Source organism: Pan troglodytes, chromosome 12 (genome assembly GCF_028858775.2).
Source record: "Pan troglodytes isolate AG18354 chromosome 12, NHGRI_mPanTro3-v2.0_pri, whole genome shotgun sequence".
Lineage (NCBI taxonomy): Eukaryota > Metazoa > Chordata > Mammalia > Primates > Hominidae > Pan > Pan troglodytes.
Window position 1 is genome coordinate 20,168,038 of NC_072410.2, and position 20,501 is coordinate 20,188,538.

General features: G+C 41.0%; 1 protein-coding gene across 2 annotated transcripts in view; it reads right to left on the reverse strand.

Moving 5' to 3' along the window:
• Window positions 1-20,501, reverse strand: part of SLC9A2 (solute carrier family 9 member A2) — a 90,721-nt gene that overhangs the window by 47,807 nt on the left and 22,413 nt on the right. For both annotated transcript variants that reach the window (XM_525838.7, XM_009443010.5), the window contains exon 2: window positions 4,612-5,075. In XM_525838.7, coding sequence (XP_525838.5) covers window positions 4,612-5,075 — 464 coding nt within the window. The remainder of the gene's footprint in view (window positions 1-4,611; window positions 5,076-20,501) is intronic.

Consider the following 20,501-nt stretch of genomic DNA (forward strand, 5'->3'; position numbering starts at 1 on the left):
TGACCTCCTGCACCACAGATGATCTCCCAGAAAATTCAGCATCTTGTACTGTTGGTGCTGAGTTTTGAGTGAGTGCCTCATGTCCCCAACAAAACTAGAAATTCCTTTAGCACAGAGCTGAGTCTCCTTCTTCTTTTCCTCCCTCTCATCTCTACACCCTAGTCCATCCCAGTGCACTGAAGAGTTCTCTGAGGGAAGCCCAGGTACTCCTTCCACAGATTAACGGGCATCTGCAGCTGGGTCGCACATTCCTAATCCTTACAAAACTATTTTCCTGGCAACTTAATGCATCAAATCTATCAAAGGTACAGCCAGTCTTAAATCCCCCCTTAGACTCTGCAAAGAGTTAAGATGGGTCACAGGCACTGTACTCTCAGCACATTGGGCCAAAGCTCCATTTTGATCCTTCTCCTGCCTGAGATGCCACGGCAGTGTCAGAGCTAATATCTCAGGTAGAAGCGTTACCTTAACAACCAGAAAGCTTTCCACAACCTCCCACCTGTTTTACAATGAACCTGATACCTAGTTAGTGATCAGCACGAGATAAAATTCTTCTGGTTACAACTGGCCGAAACCACATACTTAGTTCATTCCAGTTAAATCCTTTAATTGTATTATGAGGGAATCTATGCCGAAAAGTGTTTTAGAATTTTAATTTACATAGGTATATGTGTTATGTGTATATATTATGTATGTGGGCTACAAATGACTCTAGTGAGTCGGTGCAAAGTTGGTCTCCCCTTGACACTTTATCCTTAGATTAAAATGTCAGTGATACCTATGTACTAAATTCTGTCATGGGCTAATTTGACAGCTTTAAAATCTTTCAAATAATCAAAGCTATACTGCTTAATGATATATTTAAATTGCAAACATATATATATTAACATTAGGAGTTATGAACTTTGAACTTTGATTTTAAAAGCACACTAATTCTGTGAAATCATATAAAGCAAGGGTGCAAATTATACAAATACAGTCGTCTATCAGAATGGCTCTGTCTCAGAAAAAAAAATGTTCAGGTAATTTCTTCCTGTATGAAACATACAGGATAATCATTTTGCATATGAAATTTTAGAACTATTCTGCTGTTTGCAAAATCAAAATTAAGATCCAAGTGGTCACTGCTTACCCTCCATCTTCCTAAAGTTACTTTCCACTCCACAGCACACAGTGACTGGACCTCTGGGGTCCATTACTGGCTTCTCTCTACAGAGCCAGCTCTCCTTATCCAAGCCTGGTTATGAGCAGATGGAGGAAACTCTTTAAGTCTTCTTGGAAAATTTATTAGAATATTCAGCGGCTGCATTAACATGTTCTAGAAATAATCTGAAAAATCTTTGCCTAATAGGGCAATTTTGGAAAGTTTTCATGCAACATTTATTCTAACGGAAAACACCACAATCCTATTTAAAAATCACACCTTTATTTTTTTCAATTGTCATGTCTCTAGTTACTTCTAATCTACTACAGCCCTGTACAATAGCATGAAGTGTTTGATCTGCATTTCTCTTGCTTTGAGACATTTTCATGCTAAGTTTTCTTCGCTTCAGCTTTTCTAGCTCAATGTTGAATTTATCATAATTTGGGAAAGGAGTTAATGGCACTAACCTACCATGTTACCCATCCTCGAGATTATATACCGTGACAATGAATTTTCTCCAATTAACCTCTATTCTTCTATCTGCAACTCCTAGTGACTCATCGTTTTTGCCGTATGCATCATGGTCCGTATTTTTAATACCTTTCCAAAGTCCATGAGTTCCTTAAACTAACCCCTATTCTTCCATCTGCAACTCCTAATGACTCATCGTTTTTGCCGTAGGCATCATGGTCCGTATTTTTAATACCTTTCCAAAGTCCGTGAGTTCCTTAAACTAACCCCTATTCTTCTATTTGCAACTCCTAGTGACTCACAGTTTTTGCTGTATGCATCATGGCCCATATTTTTAATACCTTTCCAAAGTCCGTGAGTTCCTTTAACCTCTCCTACAGATAAGCCTGAATGAATGAATCAAAGAATCTTCCACAAAACATCTCCACCTCTATTCTTTGAAGGTACCTGACTAGGAGATAAAATTAGAATTTTTGACACCATTGTTCTAATTATTCTTAACACACGCTCAATTCAGTACAGTACTCAGACAATTCAGCGAGAGAAACGTCTAGTAGTTTATTCTTTGGCAAACCTGTGGGCATGCCCTGATATCTTGTGGGTCTGGCTTTGAGAGTCCATGGACTCTCAGCCAGGGCAAGTAAGTTACCAAGGGAGGCTCTTAGATATGAAACCACGACAGTGGTTCTGACTGACAGGCTCTGGCCATTCCTTGATAAGAGCTTCCACCTCAAAGCACCAGCCAGGGCCTTGCTCTGTCTGTGCCCTTCTTCTGAGTGGAGTGACAAGCTCTCACTTTGGCCGCCTGCCTTCCCTGGGTAAGCCCTCCCTTTCTTTCCATAAAACCACAGTTGTGCCTCCATGCCTCCTGAGAGGAAGCACAGGGTGTGTGTCTGGATGGCCTGCTACCTTTGCATACTCTAAACAGTGACTTAGCCAGACCCTATCCTGAGATCTGATTCGGGACAAACTCAAAGAATGGACCACTGAGATGTCTGAATAAAAATTTGATCAGAGGTGGGAAAGCAGTGTGGAGGCCTGGTGTGTCATTCTGAAACGAATTTGACTCTACTGAGCTGCCCTAGAAGGACTGCAACAGGAGCTTTTATTTCTTTGTAAAGTTCCCTTTGCACTAAATAGACTTACTCCAGGAATTCCCATTCAAATGTCCTCAGTCTCCCTCGACAGGGTAAAATTTACATATCGAGCATAAGTCAGAATGGAAAACTTCATGCCTTCTGCCTCTGGAAATTAGAATGAGTTATAAAATGTCTCTACTATTATGGCAGTTTCCCAGTTAAAATTTAATATTGCTAAGTTAATGACTACTCAGTTCATGAATAATGGAATATATGAAGTGGATTTTGTTACTTAAGTGAGGTAACTTAGCTGTCTTAAAATATCTATACTACAAATTGTGATCGATAAATTATCTTCTATATAATAATGTTCACATGAAGTTAATGGATGTCCTTAGAGATGACATTTTATTCATTCTGAGGATTTGCTTTTGCAGTAGAATACAGGCTAACAGAGAATAAATCGGTTTCTATGTAGACTTTTATTTTATTATTATTATTATTATTATTATTATTGAGATGGAGTCTCACTCTGTTGCTCAGGCTGGAATGCAGTGGTATGATCTTGGCTCACTGTAACCTCCGCCTCACTGGCCCAAGCGATCCTCTCACTTCAGCCTCCCAAGTAGCTGGGATAACAGGCGCTCACCACCATGCCCAGCTAATTTTTTTTTTTTTTGTATTTTTAGTAGAGACAGGGTTTCACCATGCCGGCCAGGCTTGTCTCGAGCTCCTGACCTTCAAGTGATCCGCCTGCCTCAGCCTCCCAAAGTGCTGGGATTATAGGCATGAGCCTCTGCACCCAGCCTACTATGTAGACTTTTAAATGAGTCAGGAATGGCATTTTAATGATAAGAGCAAATGGAGAGGGAATTAAAAATTAAGTCCTTTAAACACAGTCTTTTTCTGCCTCGCTTTTCTTATCTGAATAATGGGAGGAATGCCTGTTTCATAATTTGTTATAGAGACCTGAGCACAAAGTGAGCATTCACGAGTTAGTGGCTATCATTACTGTCACCTTTACTACTACCGAGCTGTGGCTAACAGAAAACAGCATCATCAGTGCTCCCTAACTGATTTATCAATCGAGCATCACTTGAGTGTCTTTAACTGGTGGACACAGAGCTCTTTGGAGGTATGTGGGTAAAAGGAGAGGCTTTCTCATCCCTTCTCTCAACCCTTGCCTGTGTTCAGAAGGCAGGGTAGAAGTAAATTCTGCTAACCTTAAGATCATAACAGCCCCTGACTCTAATTATATGTAATCTAAGAGAGAATTACAAATAATTTGTGCCTTCTGAATAAATACTCATTTATGAGAAGGTTATGAGGGCCAGAAATGTGCTGGTTGAGTAGTAACAGAAAGTGAGCAGTGAGCGTGTGACAAAAACTTTCCGTAAAATCATTAACATGATAACTAAAGCATCCCCAGATAGAGAATGGCACTTAGCAGGTATTATCATTTCACCTGTGTTATATACATTGGATACTGACAGTATTACTTCTCACAAAGAACTCTGGGATCTGAAGGCTTTTAAGTTATGATCGAAGACCATCATTTTTGAAAATGCCAAAATGATAAATCATCAGAGTTGCAAAGGCCAAAATCATATGTTCCTCTGGCATGAACAGGGCCTTGTCGGCACAGACCAGCTACATATTTTGTGGGGCCCCGTGCAAAATGAAAATGAGGAGACAGTTTTATGATAATAAATAAATTATAAATAATAAGTTTAAAAGTATTAAGAATTATAAGACAGTGATGTCAGAGCATTAAACCAAGTGAAGGGCCCTGGGCAATTGCTCATGAAACCACCCTGTGTGCAGGGTCTCGCCCCTGCCAGTTGAGGTGCAGAGAGCCACTGCAGGTGGCTGGGCAGCCCCCACCTGTTGGAGTCATGCAGTGTGAATGTGACTCACCACTGTTACTGCATCATTCAGCAGGGACTCTCCAAAGACCAGGATGTAGAGTTGCTCATTGACGTGAATGTTCTCAAAGACAGCAAGCACAGCCACAGGATCGACAGCTGAGATTAAGCTGCCAAAGAGCAGGTTCTGGAGCAAAGTGATGTCGCTGAGGCCGAATGCTTCGATCTGGCAGATACCAAACAAAGACACCCCAATGCCAATGGAATTCCAAAGTGTCCCTACCACAGCATACCAGAAAATGGTGCCAATGTTCTCAAAGAATGGGCGAGTGGGCATGAAATAGCCGGCATCCAGCACGATGGGTGGGAGGAGGTACAAGAAAAATACATCAGTCTTCATTGCAGGGGGAGACTTCTCATCAACACCAAAAATAATCCCACCTAGTAGAAGTCCAACCATTATAAGAAGGCAGCTCTCAGGCACTATTGTGGGCAACTTGTGATACAGATGGAAGCCTGGTAAGGAAAAAATAAAAACACACAACTTGGATTATGGAGGAATTTCGGAGACAGGAAATTGGTTCTCTTTGATAGAACCAGTGGGTCCTATTTCACCATCTCCCAAGTCAGTATCACTGACTTTACAATGGCTTCCCAGATTACAATGCAAACCAGAGGTTTCCCCTAAAACTATTCATGAAGCACATGTAGACAAAAAATTAATGTTACATTAAAATTGGAGTGCTATAGGTACACATTATCTACATTGTACAGATTTTATTTTTTCTAAACCCCTACTGAGATTTTCTTCAATATTGGAACTGTGGAAATGGAATAACACAATTTTATTATTACTATTTTATTTTTATTTTTTTGAGATGGAATCTTGCTCTGTCACCCAGGCTGGAGTGCAGTGGTGCAATCTTGGCTCACTGCAACCTCTGCCTCCCGGGTTCAAGCAATTCTCCCTGCCTCAGCCTCCCGAGTAGCTGGGATTACAGGCATGCACCACCATGCCTGGCTAATTTTTGTATTTTTAATAGAGACGGGGTTTTGCCATTTTGGCCAGGCTGGTCTCGAACTTCTGACCTCAGGTGATCCGCCCACCTCGGCCTCTCAAAGTTCTGGGATTACAGGCATGAGTAACTGCGCCCGGCGCAATTTTATATTGGAAACAATTCAGTGATTTCTAAAACACTTTCAGATGTAACATCTCATTTCATCCTCATAAAAACCCTAATGAGTAGGCAAGGCAGTTATTTTCATGCTTTGTAAAAATTTAAGCAGGAATTGAAGCTGAAAGTGATCCAGGGTCTTATTACCAAGGTGGTTGGGTCACAGCCCATTTTTAGATTACTACTCTCATCTGTGGCATTCAGAAGCATTGGCAATTTATTTATTTTTAACGTCTGATTCTTGCATTTGGAACACTGAGTAGGTTTAATATTTGAGACGTTTGCTCCTTCAGAGACAACCCAATCAATTCGTCAGGATGCCTCAAGAAACTACTCTATGAGGGATATAAACATGCCATGATCTCTAATCTCACATAGTTCCCAATCAAGTTCCCAAAATGTATTTATGACTTACTCTAATACAAGGCAAAGTGTGGTCAAGCCCCAGCCAAGTGCTGTGGAAACAGAGGAAGAGGAAGTCTGCTTAGGAAGACCCAGAGTAGGGCAATATCCGGGCAGGGCTTAAAAGACAGGCATTAAACAGAGCCATAAAGGGGCTTCTCTAGTAAATGGAAAAATGGTGGGAAATATCCATCTCTTAATTCATGGTAGAGCCCGTGTGGCTTTAAAACAGAGAACATTTTAGGAGGAGGCCTGGAGGGAAAGAGGAGAGGGATGTGGGTTGGGCCAGCACATGGAGGCAACGTGGAAAGTGACTTAACACACGAAGGTCACTGGACAGAGCTTAAGTTTGGAGCGCACTTATTTGCAAGACAACAGCAATCATCCTTCAGGCATTCAATACGTTTTAGAACTAAAGCAGAATATGAGAATGCTACGCTTTGGCGGTCCCCCCTCTAAAACTTAGGTGTTGCCAACGTGATAGCTGTAAGAGGTGGATGGAGCCTTTAAGGGGTGATTAGGCCATGAGGGCTCCTTCCTCATTGGTGGGATGAAGGCCCTCACAACAGAGGCTTCTCACAGCCTTGCTGGCTGGTTTGCTCTTCTGCTCTCACATGCCCTCTGCCTTCTGCCATGTGAGGCTGAAACAAGAAGGCACTCACCAGACACCAAATGCCAGTGCCCTGAGCTTAGACTGCCCAGCCTCTGGAACTGTGAAAACATAAATGTTATTTATAAATTATCCAGTTGTGGTCTTGTGTTATATAGCAACAAGAACAGAGTAGGACAGAAATTTATCTGAATTATAGAAAGATAATACAGTCATGTACCACATTCAATGTTTCAGTGAACAATTGACCACACATATGATGGTGGTTCCATAAAATTATCATGGAGCTGAAAAATTCCTGTTGCCTAGTGACACCTTTATGATCCTGACCCTCTGTAGACTTAGGCCGATGTGTATGTTTATGTCTTGTTTTTAAACAAAAAAGTTTAAATATCAACAAACTATTTTTTAATTTACAAAGCTTACAGAATAAGGGTATAGGCCAGGCGTGGTGACTCACACCTGTAATCCCAGCATTTTGGGAGGCCGAGGCGGGTGGATCATCTGAGGTCAGAAGTTTGAGACCAGCTTGGCCAACATGGTGAAATCCCATCTCTAGTAAAAATAAAAAAATTAGCTGGGTGTGGTGGCGGGTGCCTGTAATCCCAGCTACTTGGGAGGCTGAGGCAGGAGAATCACTTGAATCCAGGAGATGGAAGTTGAACTCAAAAAAAAAAAAAAAAAAAAAGAATAAGGGTATAAAGAAAGAAAACATTTTTGTGTTGCTGTACTGTACAATGTGTTTGTGTTTCAAGCTAAGTGTTATTACAAAAAAGCCATTTTTAAATAAATTTAGCATAGACTAATGTACAGTGTTTATGAAGTCTACAGTAGTGTACAGTAATGTCTAGGACTTCACATTCACTCACCACTCACTCACTGACTCACCCAGAGCAATCTCCAGTCCTGCAAACTCCATTATAGTAAGTGCCTTATACAGGTATACCACTTTTAATCCTTTATACTACATTTTTATGATGCCTTTTCTATGTCTAGATACGTTTAAATACATAAATAATCGTTGTTGTGTTACAAATACCTACAGTATTCAGTACAGTAACATGCTGCACAGGTTTGTAGACTAGGAGCAATAGGCTGGTAGACAACATCATATAGCCTAGGTGTGTGGTAAGCTGTACCACCTAGGTTTGTGTAAGCACACCCTATGATGTCACACAATGACAAAATCGCCTAAAGATGCGTTTTGCAGAACATATCCCCTTTGTTGAGTGATAAATGACTATTAAAGTGATAGAATAAGTCCTTAGATACTTACAGTCACAGAAGTTTTAGTAAGTAAATCCTTAAGAGCTTACAAACAGGACTAAACCCATAGCACTAAACATTTTGTGAGCCAAAGCAATATAACTGTAAAAATTTGAAAAGGTTTAAAGAACTGTTAAATAATAAAGTGATCATCTGTATGTTGAGCATTCAAATCTAGCTTTATTTTAATATTTATACTACAGAAGGCTCCAATAATTTGTGGGGACTAAATGTATTCAATGGGTGCAGCTGCTCTTTACCTGTGACCTCTGGCAAGCCCACTGACCTCACTGATAAATGAAGAAATAAAAAAGTTCCCTGAAAACCATGTCTCTGTTCCCCCAAGCTGACTCCTGCTTCTATGTGCACCTGCTAGTGTGTGATAAGAGTCAGCCAGAGTGAGACTCCGTCTCAAAAAAAAAAAAAAAAAAAAAGAGTCAGCCAACAGCAGCATCTCCAGTCCCCTAATATCCAAATGCAATCACTTCCTTTCCTTAACGCGGTAGCAATCTGGGGGTTTCTGCCATGGGCCTGCAGCATGCCATCGGAGGACTGCCCCCTTACTTGAAACTCAGCCCTCCCGCTCTCTGCCTGTGATTGTGGAAAGGTTCCTAACATGCCCAGGCCCCACCTACTCATCTGTGAAACAGACACAAATGCACCTGCTGGGTAAAGAACTGTACCTATAACCAGGCAGTCAACTGCACAGTACTTACCACTGTGCCTCTAACATCACAAATGCCTCCAAATTTTAGTTGCCTTCCCCTCCTATATGTAAGAAGGCAAGAGAAAACAGTTTTAAAGAAATGCACAGAAGCCATAGGATCCATGGAGACAAACAGGAAAATGGATGAGGACTGGTTTTGGAGGCTCCCATTTCCTCTTTCACCTTTTTCTTTCCTTTCACTGACCCAGCAGCCTCAGAGACCCATGCTTTCACATGGGGTGCTGCTCTTCTTGCTGTATCAAAAGGACATTCTCATTCCTAAGGTTGGAGAATGGAAACCAGGGAAAAGAGAGAAAGGAAGGAACAGAAACTGCTGAAATGCATCACAGAGGCCAATGCACCTGCCATGCTCAGGCAATGAGACTGATGCTGACCAGAAACTCGGGCAAGCAGAAACAACGAAGAAGCAGCAAATAAGACATGGCAAAATAAATGCAGGATGCAGTTAGAATGAAGACCGACCAGAACACCATGCCAAAGGAGGCATGAAGGAAGTGAGGCAGAGGAAAATCCAGGGGTAACAAAATCAGAGAGGAACAGCAACAAACCCAGGGACCCATGTTGAAAAAAATAAGATGGTTTCATGTTTTCAAATCTGTACTCCTTTCTTTTATGAGTACTCGGGTCATTCAGAATTGACCTGAATGATCCTTTCTTAAAGTAGGACAGCAGTTACTGAGTTTGCCAAATTGTTTCATTGGCAAGAAGAGATTAAATGAAGGGCGATCACACAAGATCTTAGTTCAGTGCTTTTTGGTGAACATAAGCAGAGAAACTGTATTGTGTAACATGCTCTCTGATGGCATAAAAGATTTTCTGGGCAGGTGTCTGTGCTTTTACGAACTACCAAAGTAAAACTCATCAGCTAAGTAATTAGTGACAACAAACAAAGAAGGCTTCTTAAATTTCATTGTTCACAGAATAAAATAAACATTACAAATGTGCATGCATTTATGGCTTTTCCTCCCCCAAGTATTTCTTGAAGAAGAAGTGAACTTGAATAGAGAAAATCTGCTTTCTTGGAATCATCATCCTACCTGATATTATCAAGAAATATATCAGTTATTGGGAAAAAATGTATCAGTCATTGACAAATATATCAGTTATTGGGGGAAAAAAAGCAAAGGAATTTTTGGATGACTTTTACAAGGCTGTCCACGAGCTACTGCAAGTACGACCTACTGTGTAGTCCAGTGGTTGGCCAAGTCTTTTCCGTTAAGGACCAGATAGTAATATTTTCAGCTTGTTGGCACAGAAGATAAGACAAGGGCACAAATCATAACACAAGATAGAAAGTGATAAATGCTATTAAAAAGGAGATGAGAAGTGGGGGTGTGAGGGTTCATTGAGAAGCAGAGACTCAAGAAGACTTCATGGAGGAGGTGGCATTAAGATTGCTGGATGTGGATTTTCCTATTCCAAGGAGAAGGAAGCCAAGCACAGGTTTGAGGAAAGGCTGGGCGCCATGGGAAAGAGGTGCATGACTGGCCTGGTTACGAGGTGCTTGGGCTGCAGGGGAGCAGAGGGGAGGGCTAAGCCAACAGGAAGAAGCTGTATCTCTGAAGAGCTGCCTCTGTTCTCTGAGCATGTGGGAGCTAGTGAAGAAACCTCAGAACCACACTGTCTTCTGCCCATGGAGTGACAGGGAGAAGTCCCTCCCAAGAAACAAAAGAACCAGAGATTGGATTTGGGTAAAAGCAGATCAAGGCTGCCCAATAAGTTAAACCAAACAGATGTGATTAACCACTAGTGAAAATAAGTATGTTTTCTTTAGTCAACACTTTCTTTTAAAATGTTGACTAAAACATTTAGGAACAGCCCAACTTTCAAATGGATCCATGCTTGATCCCATAGAGTCTGGAAAAAGCCAGCCAGAACAAGAAGAGACGAATGACAGAATGTGACTATTTAGCAATAAAAAAGAACTCCTACATATAACAACAACAACAACAAAAACCCTTATCTTTTGCAGATAGCACATAATATTAGAAAATTCAAGCAAAGCTTTATACATCAAGAATATTGAGGCATTATATATGATCGAGAAAAAGGGGAAGCCATAAAAATTATCAACCTCATTCAATCATTTTTGTCATTCATTATGCATCTATTGAGACTTCAGGTGCTGGGGTGTAGCAATGTGTTAAACAAAACCCCTGCACTGGAGAGCTGCAGGCTAGTGTGGGAAATAGAAAATAAGTCAGTCAGCCAATAAAGACACAGTAGCACGCAGTGATGAGCACTGCAGACAAAAGCAGAGAGCAGTGAGAGAATCCTTTTGATTGATGAGAGAATCCTCTTGATGGATATTTTGCATCAATGTGCTCAGGGAAGCCTCATTGGTGAGTGACACCTGAACAAAGCCCTGAATGAAGTGAAGCCCTGAATAGTGAAAGAACTTTCCAGAGCAGGGAAGAAAAGAATAAGGGGACAAGCCCTGAGTTGGGAGCACCTTGAGCAAAGAGGCTACTCTGGCTGGAGCTGGGAGAATGAAGCAGAACAAGGTAAGAAATGAGGACAGAGGGACAGAAAAATGCTAGAGCCTGCAGAGCCTGTGGCCCTGGGACAGAAGTTGGTTATTTCCTGAGAGGCTTTTGAGCAGAGGAATGTCATGACCAGGTCCCCACTGTTGAAAACACTGCTGCCTTTGAAAAACAGAAGCAGGCAGGCCAGTGAGGAGTCTTTTTCAGCAATCCAGGAGAGGGCTGAGAGTGGCTTCCAACCATTAAAGTGGTGGTGAGTATGACAGGAGGGGGATGGGGGGTGTATTGTAACAGGTGCTCCAACAGAATGTGCTGCTGACCTGGATGAAGGATGTGAGACAGATGATCAGGGATGAATCCATAGTTTGAGGTTCAAACAAATGTGTAGAATGGGATTATTTACTGAGATGGAAAGCAATAGGAAGGCAGAAAATTTTAGGAGAGAAACTCAAGATGGTAAACGCCAATCAGAAATCCTTAAAAAATACCATGGAGCTTAACAAATTGATAGCATGATTTAGCTAGAAGAAGTGGCAGACGATTTCTAGGGAGCACTAGAGAAGAGCCATCACTTCTCAGAGTATGATGCCACACTCCCCCACACCACTGCTAAACACTTCGCCATATGTTCTTATTAACCCCATAATGTATCTCAGGGATGAAATAGTAAATTCACACAATGATGTACGGAGGTACATGAATGTCATATAAAGTAAGAAGCTGTACAACAATAAGGAAAGAAAGCATAATTTAACCAGTGTTATCAGAAAAGGCAGATAGAAATAGCAAACACATACCTACAGGTTTCTTTTTAACTTCCACAACTGTGGAAAATTCCATGAAGGTCAAAGAGTTTAACATTAAACAAAAATAATCTAAAAAACAGAAAATAATTCTTTTTTAATTATTTTTTTATTTTACTTTAATTTCCGGGATACATGTGCAGAAGGTGCAGGTTTGTTACATAGGTATACATGTACCATTGTGGTTTGCTGCAGCCATCAACCCATCATCTAGGTTTTAAGCCCCACTTCCATTAGGTATTTGTCCTAATGCTCTCCCTCCTCTTGCCCCCCACCCCACCAACAGGCCCCAGTGTATAATGTTCGAGTCCCTCTCTGTGTCTATGTGTTCTCATTGTTCAACTCCCACTTATGAACAAAAACATGCAGTGTTTGGTTTTCTGTTCCTGTGTTAGTTTGCTGAGAATGATGGTTTCCAGCTTCATCCATGTCCCTGCAAAGGACATGAACTCATTCTTTTTTATGGCTGCATAGTATTCCATGGTGTATATGTGCCACATTTTCTTTATCCAGTCTCGTTGATGGGCATTTTGGTTGGTTGGAAGTCTTTGCTATTGTGAATAGCGCTGCATGCAAGAAACACACGTGTGCATGTGTCTTTATAGTACAATGATTTGTAATCCTTTGGGTGTATACCCAGTAATGGGATTGCTGGGTCAAATGGTAATTCTGGTTCTAGATCCTTGAGGAATCACCACACTGTCTTCCACAATGGTTGAACTAATTTACACTCCCACTGACAGTGTAAAAGCTTTCCTATTTCTCCACATCCTCTCCAGCATCTATTGTTTCCTAACTTTTTAATGATCACCATTCTAACTGGTGTGAGATGGTATCTCGGGGTTTTGATTTGCATTTCTCTAATGACTAGTGATGATGAGCTTTTTTTCATGTTGTTGGCCGCATAAATGTCTTCTTTTGAGAAGCATCTGTTCATATCCTTTGCCCACTTTTTGTTGGGGTTGTTTGTTTTTTTCTTGTAAATTTGTTTAAGTTCCTTATACATTCTGGATAATAGACCTTTGTCAGATGGAGAGACTGCAAAAATTTTCTCCCATTCTGTAGGTTGCCTATTCACTCTGATGATAATTTCTGCTGTGCAGAAGCTCTTTGGTTTAATTAGATTCCATTTGTCAATTTTGGCTTTTGTTACAATTGCTTTTGGTGTTTTAGTCATTAAGTTTTTGCCCATTCCTATGTCCTGAATGGTATTGCCTCGGTTTTCTTCTAGAGTTTTTATGGTTTTAGGTTTTACACTTAAGCCTTTAATCCATCTTGAGTTAATTTTTATATAAGGTGTAAGAAAGGGGTCCAGTTTCAGTTTTCTACATATGGCTAGCCAGTTTTCTCAGCACCGTTTATTAAATAGGGAATCATTTCCCCATTACTTGTTTTTGTCAGGGTTGTGGAAGATCAGATGGTTGTAGATGTGTGGTGTTATTTCTGAGGCCTCTGTTCTGTTCCATTTGTTTATATACCTATTTTGGTATCAGTACCATGCTGTTTTGGTTACTGTAGCCTTGTAGTATAGTTTGAAGTCAGGTAGCGTAATGCCTCCAGCTTTGTTCTTTTTGCTTAGGATTGTCTTGTCTTTTTTTGTTTCCATATGAAATTTAAAGTAGTTTTTTTCAGTTCTCTGAAGAAAGTCAATGGTAGCTTGATGGGGATAGCATTGAATCTATAAATTACTTTGGGCAGTATAGACATTTTCATGATATTGATTCTTCCTATCCATGAGCATGGAATGTTTTTCCATTTATTTGTGTCCTCTCTTATTTCCTTGAGCAGTGGTTTGTAGTTATCTTGAAGAGGTCCTTTGTGTCCTTTGTAAGTTGTATTCCTAGATATTTCATTTTCTTTGTAGCAATTGTGAATGGGAGTTCACTCATTATTTGGCTGTCTGTCTATTATTGGTGTATAGGAATACTTGTGATTTTTGGACATTGATTTTGTATCCTGAGACTTTGCTGAAGTTGCTTATTAGGAGTTTTTGGGCTGACGGGATGGGGTTTTCAAAATATACAATCATGTCATCTGCAAACAGAGACAATTTGAGTTCCTCTTTTCCTATTTGAATACCCTTTATTTCTTTCTCTTGCCTGATTGCCCTGGCCAGAACTTCCAATTCTATGTTGAATGGGAGTGGTGAGAGAGGGCATCCTTGTCTTGTGCCGGTTTTCAAAGGGAATGCTTCTAGATTTTGACCCTTTCAGTATGATATTGGCTATGGGTTTGTCATAAATAGCTCTTATTATTTTGAAATATGTTCCATCAATACCTAGTTTATTGAGTGTTTTTGGCATGAAGGGGTGTTGAATTTTATTGAAGGCCTTTTCTGCATCTATTTAGATAATCATGTGGTTTTTGTCATTTGTTCTGTTTATATGATGGATTATGTTTATTGACTTGTGTATGTTGAACCAGCCTGGCATCCCAGGGATGAAGCCAACTTGATTGTGGTGGATAAGCTTGTTGGTGTGCTGCTGGATTCGGTTTGCAAGTATTTTATTGAGGATTTTTGCATCAGTGTTCATCAGGGATATTGACCTGAAATTTTCTTTTTTTGTTGTGTCTCTGCCAGGTTTTGGTATCAGAGTGATGCTGGCCTCATAAAATGAGTTATGGAGGAGTCCTTCTTTTTCTATTGTTTGCAATAATTTCAGAAGGAATGGTACCAGCTCCTCTTTGTACCTCTGATAGAGTTTGGCTGTGAATCCGACTGGTCCTGGGCTTTTTTTGTTGGTAGGCTATTAATTACTGCCTCAATTTCAGAACTTGTTTTTGGTCTGCTTAGGGGTTTGACTTCTTCCCAGTTTAGTCTTGGGAGGGTGTATGTGAACAGGAATTTATCCATTTCTTCTAGATTTTCTAGTTTATTGGCATAGAGGTGTTTATAGTGTTCTCTGATGGTATTTTGTATTTCTGTGGAATCAGTGGTGATATTCCCTTTATTTTTTTTTATTGTGTCTATTTGATTCTTCTCTCTTTTCTTCTTTGTTAGTCTGGCTAGTGGCCTACTTTGTTATCTTTTCAAAAAACCAGTTCCTGGATTCAGTGACTTTTTTGAAGGGTTTTTGGTGTCCCTATCTCCTTCAGTTCTGCTCTGATATTAGTTATTTCTTGTCTTCTGCTAGCTTTTGAATTTGTTTGCTCTTGCTTCTCCAGTTATTTTAATTGTGATGTTAGGGTGCCAATTTTAAATATTTCTCACTTTCTGATGTGGGCATTTAGTGCTACAAGTTTCCCTCTTAACACTGCTTTACTGTGTCCCAGAGATTCTGGTACCTTGTGTCTTTATTCTCATTGGTTTCAAAGAACTTATTTATTTCTGCCTTAATTTATTTACCCAGTAGTCATCCGGGAGCAAGTTGTTCAGTTTTTTACACAGCAGTCATTTGGGAGCAAGTTGTTCAGTTTCCATGTAGTTCTGTGGTTTTGAGTGAGTTTCTTAATCCTGAGTTATAATTTGATTGCAGTGTGGTCTGAGAAATGGATTGCTATGATTTCCATTCTTTTGCATTTGCTGAGGAGTGTTTTACTTCCAATTTTGTGGTCAATTTTAGAATAAGTGCTATGTGGTACTGAGAAGAATGTACAATTCTATTGATTTGGGGTGGAGAGTTCCATAAATATCTATTAGGTCTGCTTTGCCCAAAGCTGAGTTCAAGTCCTGACTATCCTTAATTTTCTGTCTTGTTGATCTGTCTAATATACAGTATTAAAGTTTCCCACTATTATTATATGGGAGTCTAAGTCTCTTTGTAGGTCTCTAAGACCTTGCTTTATGAATCTGGGTGCTCCTGTATTGGGTATATATATATATATTTAGGATAGTTGCATTGATCCTTTTACCATTATGTAATGCTCTTCTTTGTATTTTTTGATCTTTGTTGGTTTAAAGTCTGTTTTATCAGAGACTAGGATTGCAACCCCTGCTTTTGTTTGTTTGTTTGTTTTCCATTTGCTTTGTAAATATTCCTCCATCCCTTTATTTTGAGCCTGTGTGTGTCTTTGCACATCAGATGGGTCTCCTGAATACAGCACACTGATGGGTCTTGGCTCTTTATCCAATTTTCCAGTCTGTGTCTTTTAATTGGGGCATTTAGCCCATTTATATTTAAGTCTAATGTTGTTAAGTGTGAATTTGATCCTGTCATCATGATGCTAGTTGTTTATTTTGCACATTAGTTGATGCAGTTTCTTTACAGTATCATTGGTCTTTTTATTTTGGTATGTTTTTGCAGTGGCCTGTACTGGTTTTTCCTTTCCATATTTAGTGCTTCCTTCAGGAGCTCTTGTAAGGCAGGGCTGGTGGTGACAAAATATCTCAGCATTTGCTTGTCTATAAAGGATTTTATTTCTCCTTCGCTTATGAAGCTTAGTTTGGCTGGATATGAAATTCTGGGTTGGAAAATTCTTTTCTTTAAGAATGTTAAATATCGGTCGCCACTCTTCTGGCTTGTAGAGTTTTTGCAGGGAGATCTACTGTTAGTCTGATGGGCTTCCCTTTATAGGTAACCTGACCTTTCTCTCTGGCTGCCCTTAACATTTTTTCTTTCATTTCAACCTTGGTGAATCTGACGATTATGTGTCTTATGGTTGCTCTTCTTGAGGAGTATCTTAGTGGTGTTCTCTGTGTTTCCTGAATTTGAATGCTGGCCTGTCTTGCTAGGTTGGGGAAGTTCTCCTGAATAATACCCTGACGGGTGTTTTCCACCTTGGTTCCATTCTCCCTGTCACTTTCAGGCACACCAATCAATCATAGGTTTGGTCTTTTCACATAGTCCCATATTTCTTGGAAGCTTTGTTCACTCCTTTTCATTCTTTTTTCTCTAATCTTGTCTTTAGGCTTTATTTCATTAAGTTGATCTCCAATCTCTGATATCCTTTCTTCCGCTTGATTAATTCGGCTATTGACACTTGTGTATGCTTCATGAAGTTCTCATGCTGTGATTTTAAGCTCCATCAGGTAATTTACGTTCTTCTCTAAACTGGTTATTCTAGTTGGCAGCTCCTATAACCTCTTATCAAGTTTCTTCGCTTCCTTGCATTGGGTTAGAACATGCTCCTTTAGCTCAGAGGAGTTTGTTATTACCCACCTTCTGAAGCCTACTTCTGTCAATTTGTCAAACTCATCCTCCATCCGGTTTTGTGCCCTTGCTGGAGAGGAGTTGTTATCATTTGGAGGAGAAGAGGCATTCTGGTTTTTGGAATTTTCAGACCTTCTGCACTGGTTTTTTGTCATCTTTGTGGATTTATCTACCTTTGATCTTTGATGCTGATAGCCTTTGGATGGGGTTTTTCTGTGGGCATCCTTTTTGTTGATGTTGACGTTATTGTTTTCTGCTTGTTAGTTTTCCTTCTAACAGTCAGGTCCCTCTGCTGCAGGTCTGTTGGAGTTTGCTGGAGGTCCACTCCAGACCCTGTTTGCCTGGGCATTACCAGCGGAGGCTGCAGAACAGCAAAGATTGGTGCCTGTTCCTTCCTCTGGAAGCTTTGTCCCAGAGGGGCACCCACCTGATGTCAGCCAGAGCTCCCCTGTATGAGGTGTCTGTCGACCCCTGCTGGGAGGTGTCTCCCAGTCAGGAGCCACGGGGGTCAGGGACTCACTTGAGGAGGCAGCGTGTCCCTTTGCAGAGCTGAGAACTGTGCTGGGAGATCTGCTGCTCTCTTCAGCGCTGGCAGGCAGGAAGGTTTAAGTCTGCTGAAGCTGTGCCCGCAGCTGCCCCTTCTCCCGGGTGCTCTGTCCCAGGGAGTTGGGAGTTTTATCTATAAGCCCTTGACAGGGGCTGCTGCCTTTCTTTCAGAGATGCCTTGCCCAGTGAGGAGGAATCTAGAGAGGCAGCCTGGCCTCAGGCACTTTGCCACACTGCCATGAGTTCTGCACAGTCAGAGTTAACACTGTAAGGGGAAAACCACCTGCTCAACCCTCAGTAATGGCAGGTACCCCTCCCTGCACCAAGCTCGAGTATCCCAGGTCAACTTTAGACTCCTGTGCTGGCAGCAAGAATTTCAAGCCAGTGGATCTTAGCTTGCTGGTCTCCATAGGAGTGGGATCTGCTGAGCTAGACCACTTGTCTTCCTAGCTTCAGCCCCCTTTCCAGGGGAGTGAACAGTTCTCTCTTGCTGGCACTCCAGGAGCCACTGGGCGGGGGGGAACCTCCTGCAGCTAGCTCAGTGTCTGCCCAAAGAGCCACCTAGTTTTCTGCTTGAAACCGAGGGCCCTGGTTGTGTAGGCACCCAAGGGAATCTCCTGGTCTGTGGGTTGCAAAAACCAAGGGAAAAGTGTAGTATCTGGGCCAGAATGCACAGTCCCTCACGGCGTCCTTTGGCTAGGGGAGGGAGTTCACTGACCCCTTGCACTTCCTGGGTGAGGTGATGCCCTATCCTGCTTCTGCTTGCCTTCCGTGGGCTGCACCCACTGTCTAACCAGTCCCAATGAGACGACCCGGGTACCTCAGTTGGAAATGCAGATATCACCCGCCTTCTGCATTGGTCTTGCTGGGAGCTGTTCCTATTTGGCCATCTTCAACAGAAAGTAATTCTTTGCTGTAATCATCTCTCTTACTAAGTTAGAAGTGATATAATCAGTGACAAAAGTAATGGCCATTAAGTTAGGAGACAGGTATACCTGAATTCATCGTTTTAAATGTCTGTGCAAAAAAAAAAAAGGTAAGAAAATGAAAATTTAAAAAGATACAACAGGTCAAAACTCCCATGCTGATCATTAGTGGGATCACGCCTATGAATAATCACTGCACTCCAGCCTGGGAAACATAGTAAGACCTCCATCTCTTTAACAAAAACAAAAGTGAAAAATGAAAAAAGCAGAAAAAAACAGATTGCTGTTTTTGGGAAGATGGAGTAGATGCATTTTTCTCTATTCCACTCTATACACCTAAAGAGCCTGGATACTATATGTAAAGCAAATATAACTCTGAAAGATAGCAGAAGAAATGCTGGCTGGAGACCCCCAGACCATGGCATTCACTTCTCTGGGTCTTCTTTTTGTCTCTCATGTCTCAGACTTGGAGCTGAAGAAGCCGGCAGCCCAGAAATGCCAATGGGCACAGGCAACAAAAGCCCCAACAATAGCCGGCTTTATCTAGACAAGAGAATAGGGAAGAGTCAACCTCACAAGGCACAGAAGTTTTACACAATAACTGCTCCTCTCCAGCCAAACACCACAGAAGAAACGGTGGCCCCAACTGCAGCAAAGTCTGAATGGGCTGTTTAGATTCCATCCTCACCAGAGTGTAAGGAACACCCTGGCTTTTCTATTGGGGTGGTGTCAGAGAAGGAAAAGGGCAGAAGAGGGATTTTCTTCTCTGCTGGGTGATAATGAGCACTCCCCTCCCTGTAGAGCCAGGAAAGACGACGTAAAGAACGCAGAGAACATGGACGTCACGATCGTCCAGCCACAAGGCAACCCACTTTTGACCCCTGACTGACAAAAAGACAGAAACCACAGATTATCAGTTTGAGAATGAAACTGTATCACTACAGACCCTGTAGAAATCACTACAGACCCTGTAGAAATCAAAAAGTTCATAAGGGAATATTTGAACAACCATATACACACATGACATCTAAGCTGAAATGGACCAGTTCGTCAAAAAACACCAACTGCAACAACCAATTCCTCAAAAAACACCAACTGCAGTTTGTGTTGGTGAAGAAAATATGAATAGCCCTCAACCAATATGAAGAAAATAACTGAATAGCCCTACAACTAGCAAAAACAGTTAAAATTTGAAGTTGTAATTTTAAAACTCCTCCCCCAAAAAATCTCCAGGTCCATATAGTTTCTCTAGTGAATTCTACAAAATAAAAGCAATTCTATACAACTTCTTCCAAAAAACAGAAGAGGAGGGAACACTTCTCAATTCATTTTATGAAGCTAATATTGCCCTGACAGATACCAAACCAGACAAGAGCAGTACCAAAAAGAAAACAACAGACCAATACCCTTTAGCAAGGAGTATTGATGCAAAAATGTCAGCAAATAATTCAGCAATATATAAAAAGAATTGTGCACCAGGATCAAGTGAAGTTTATTCCAGGGATGCAAGGCTGGTTCAATATTCAAAAATTCACCAGTGTAATCCATCGTATCAATAGGCTAAAGAAAAAAAAAACCACACGATTATATCAATTGATGCAGAAAAAGTATGTGACGAAATTCAACGTCTATTCATGATTAAAATTCTCAGCAAATTAGGAATAGAAATGAACTTCCTCAGCTTGTCAAAGATCATCTTCAGAAAGCCTGACTGGTTCTAAATGCCAATTTTAACCACACAGAAAGGTAGCCAGCTCATCTTTAAAACTCCAAGGAGGTGCTGGAGACAGCATGTTGAAGAAATGCTTGCACAGCCTGTAAATCATTAGGTGGAAACCACGTACATTATGGGAAAATCATTACAAGGATTCTTCCTTCCTAGAAATTGATAAATAACTTATGTTACTGCTTATC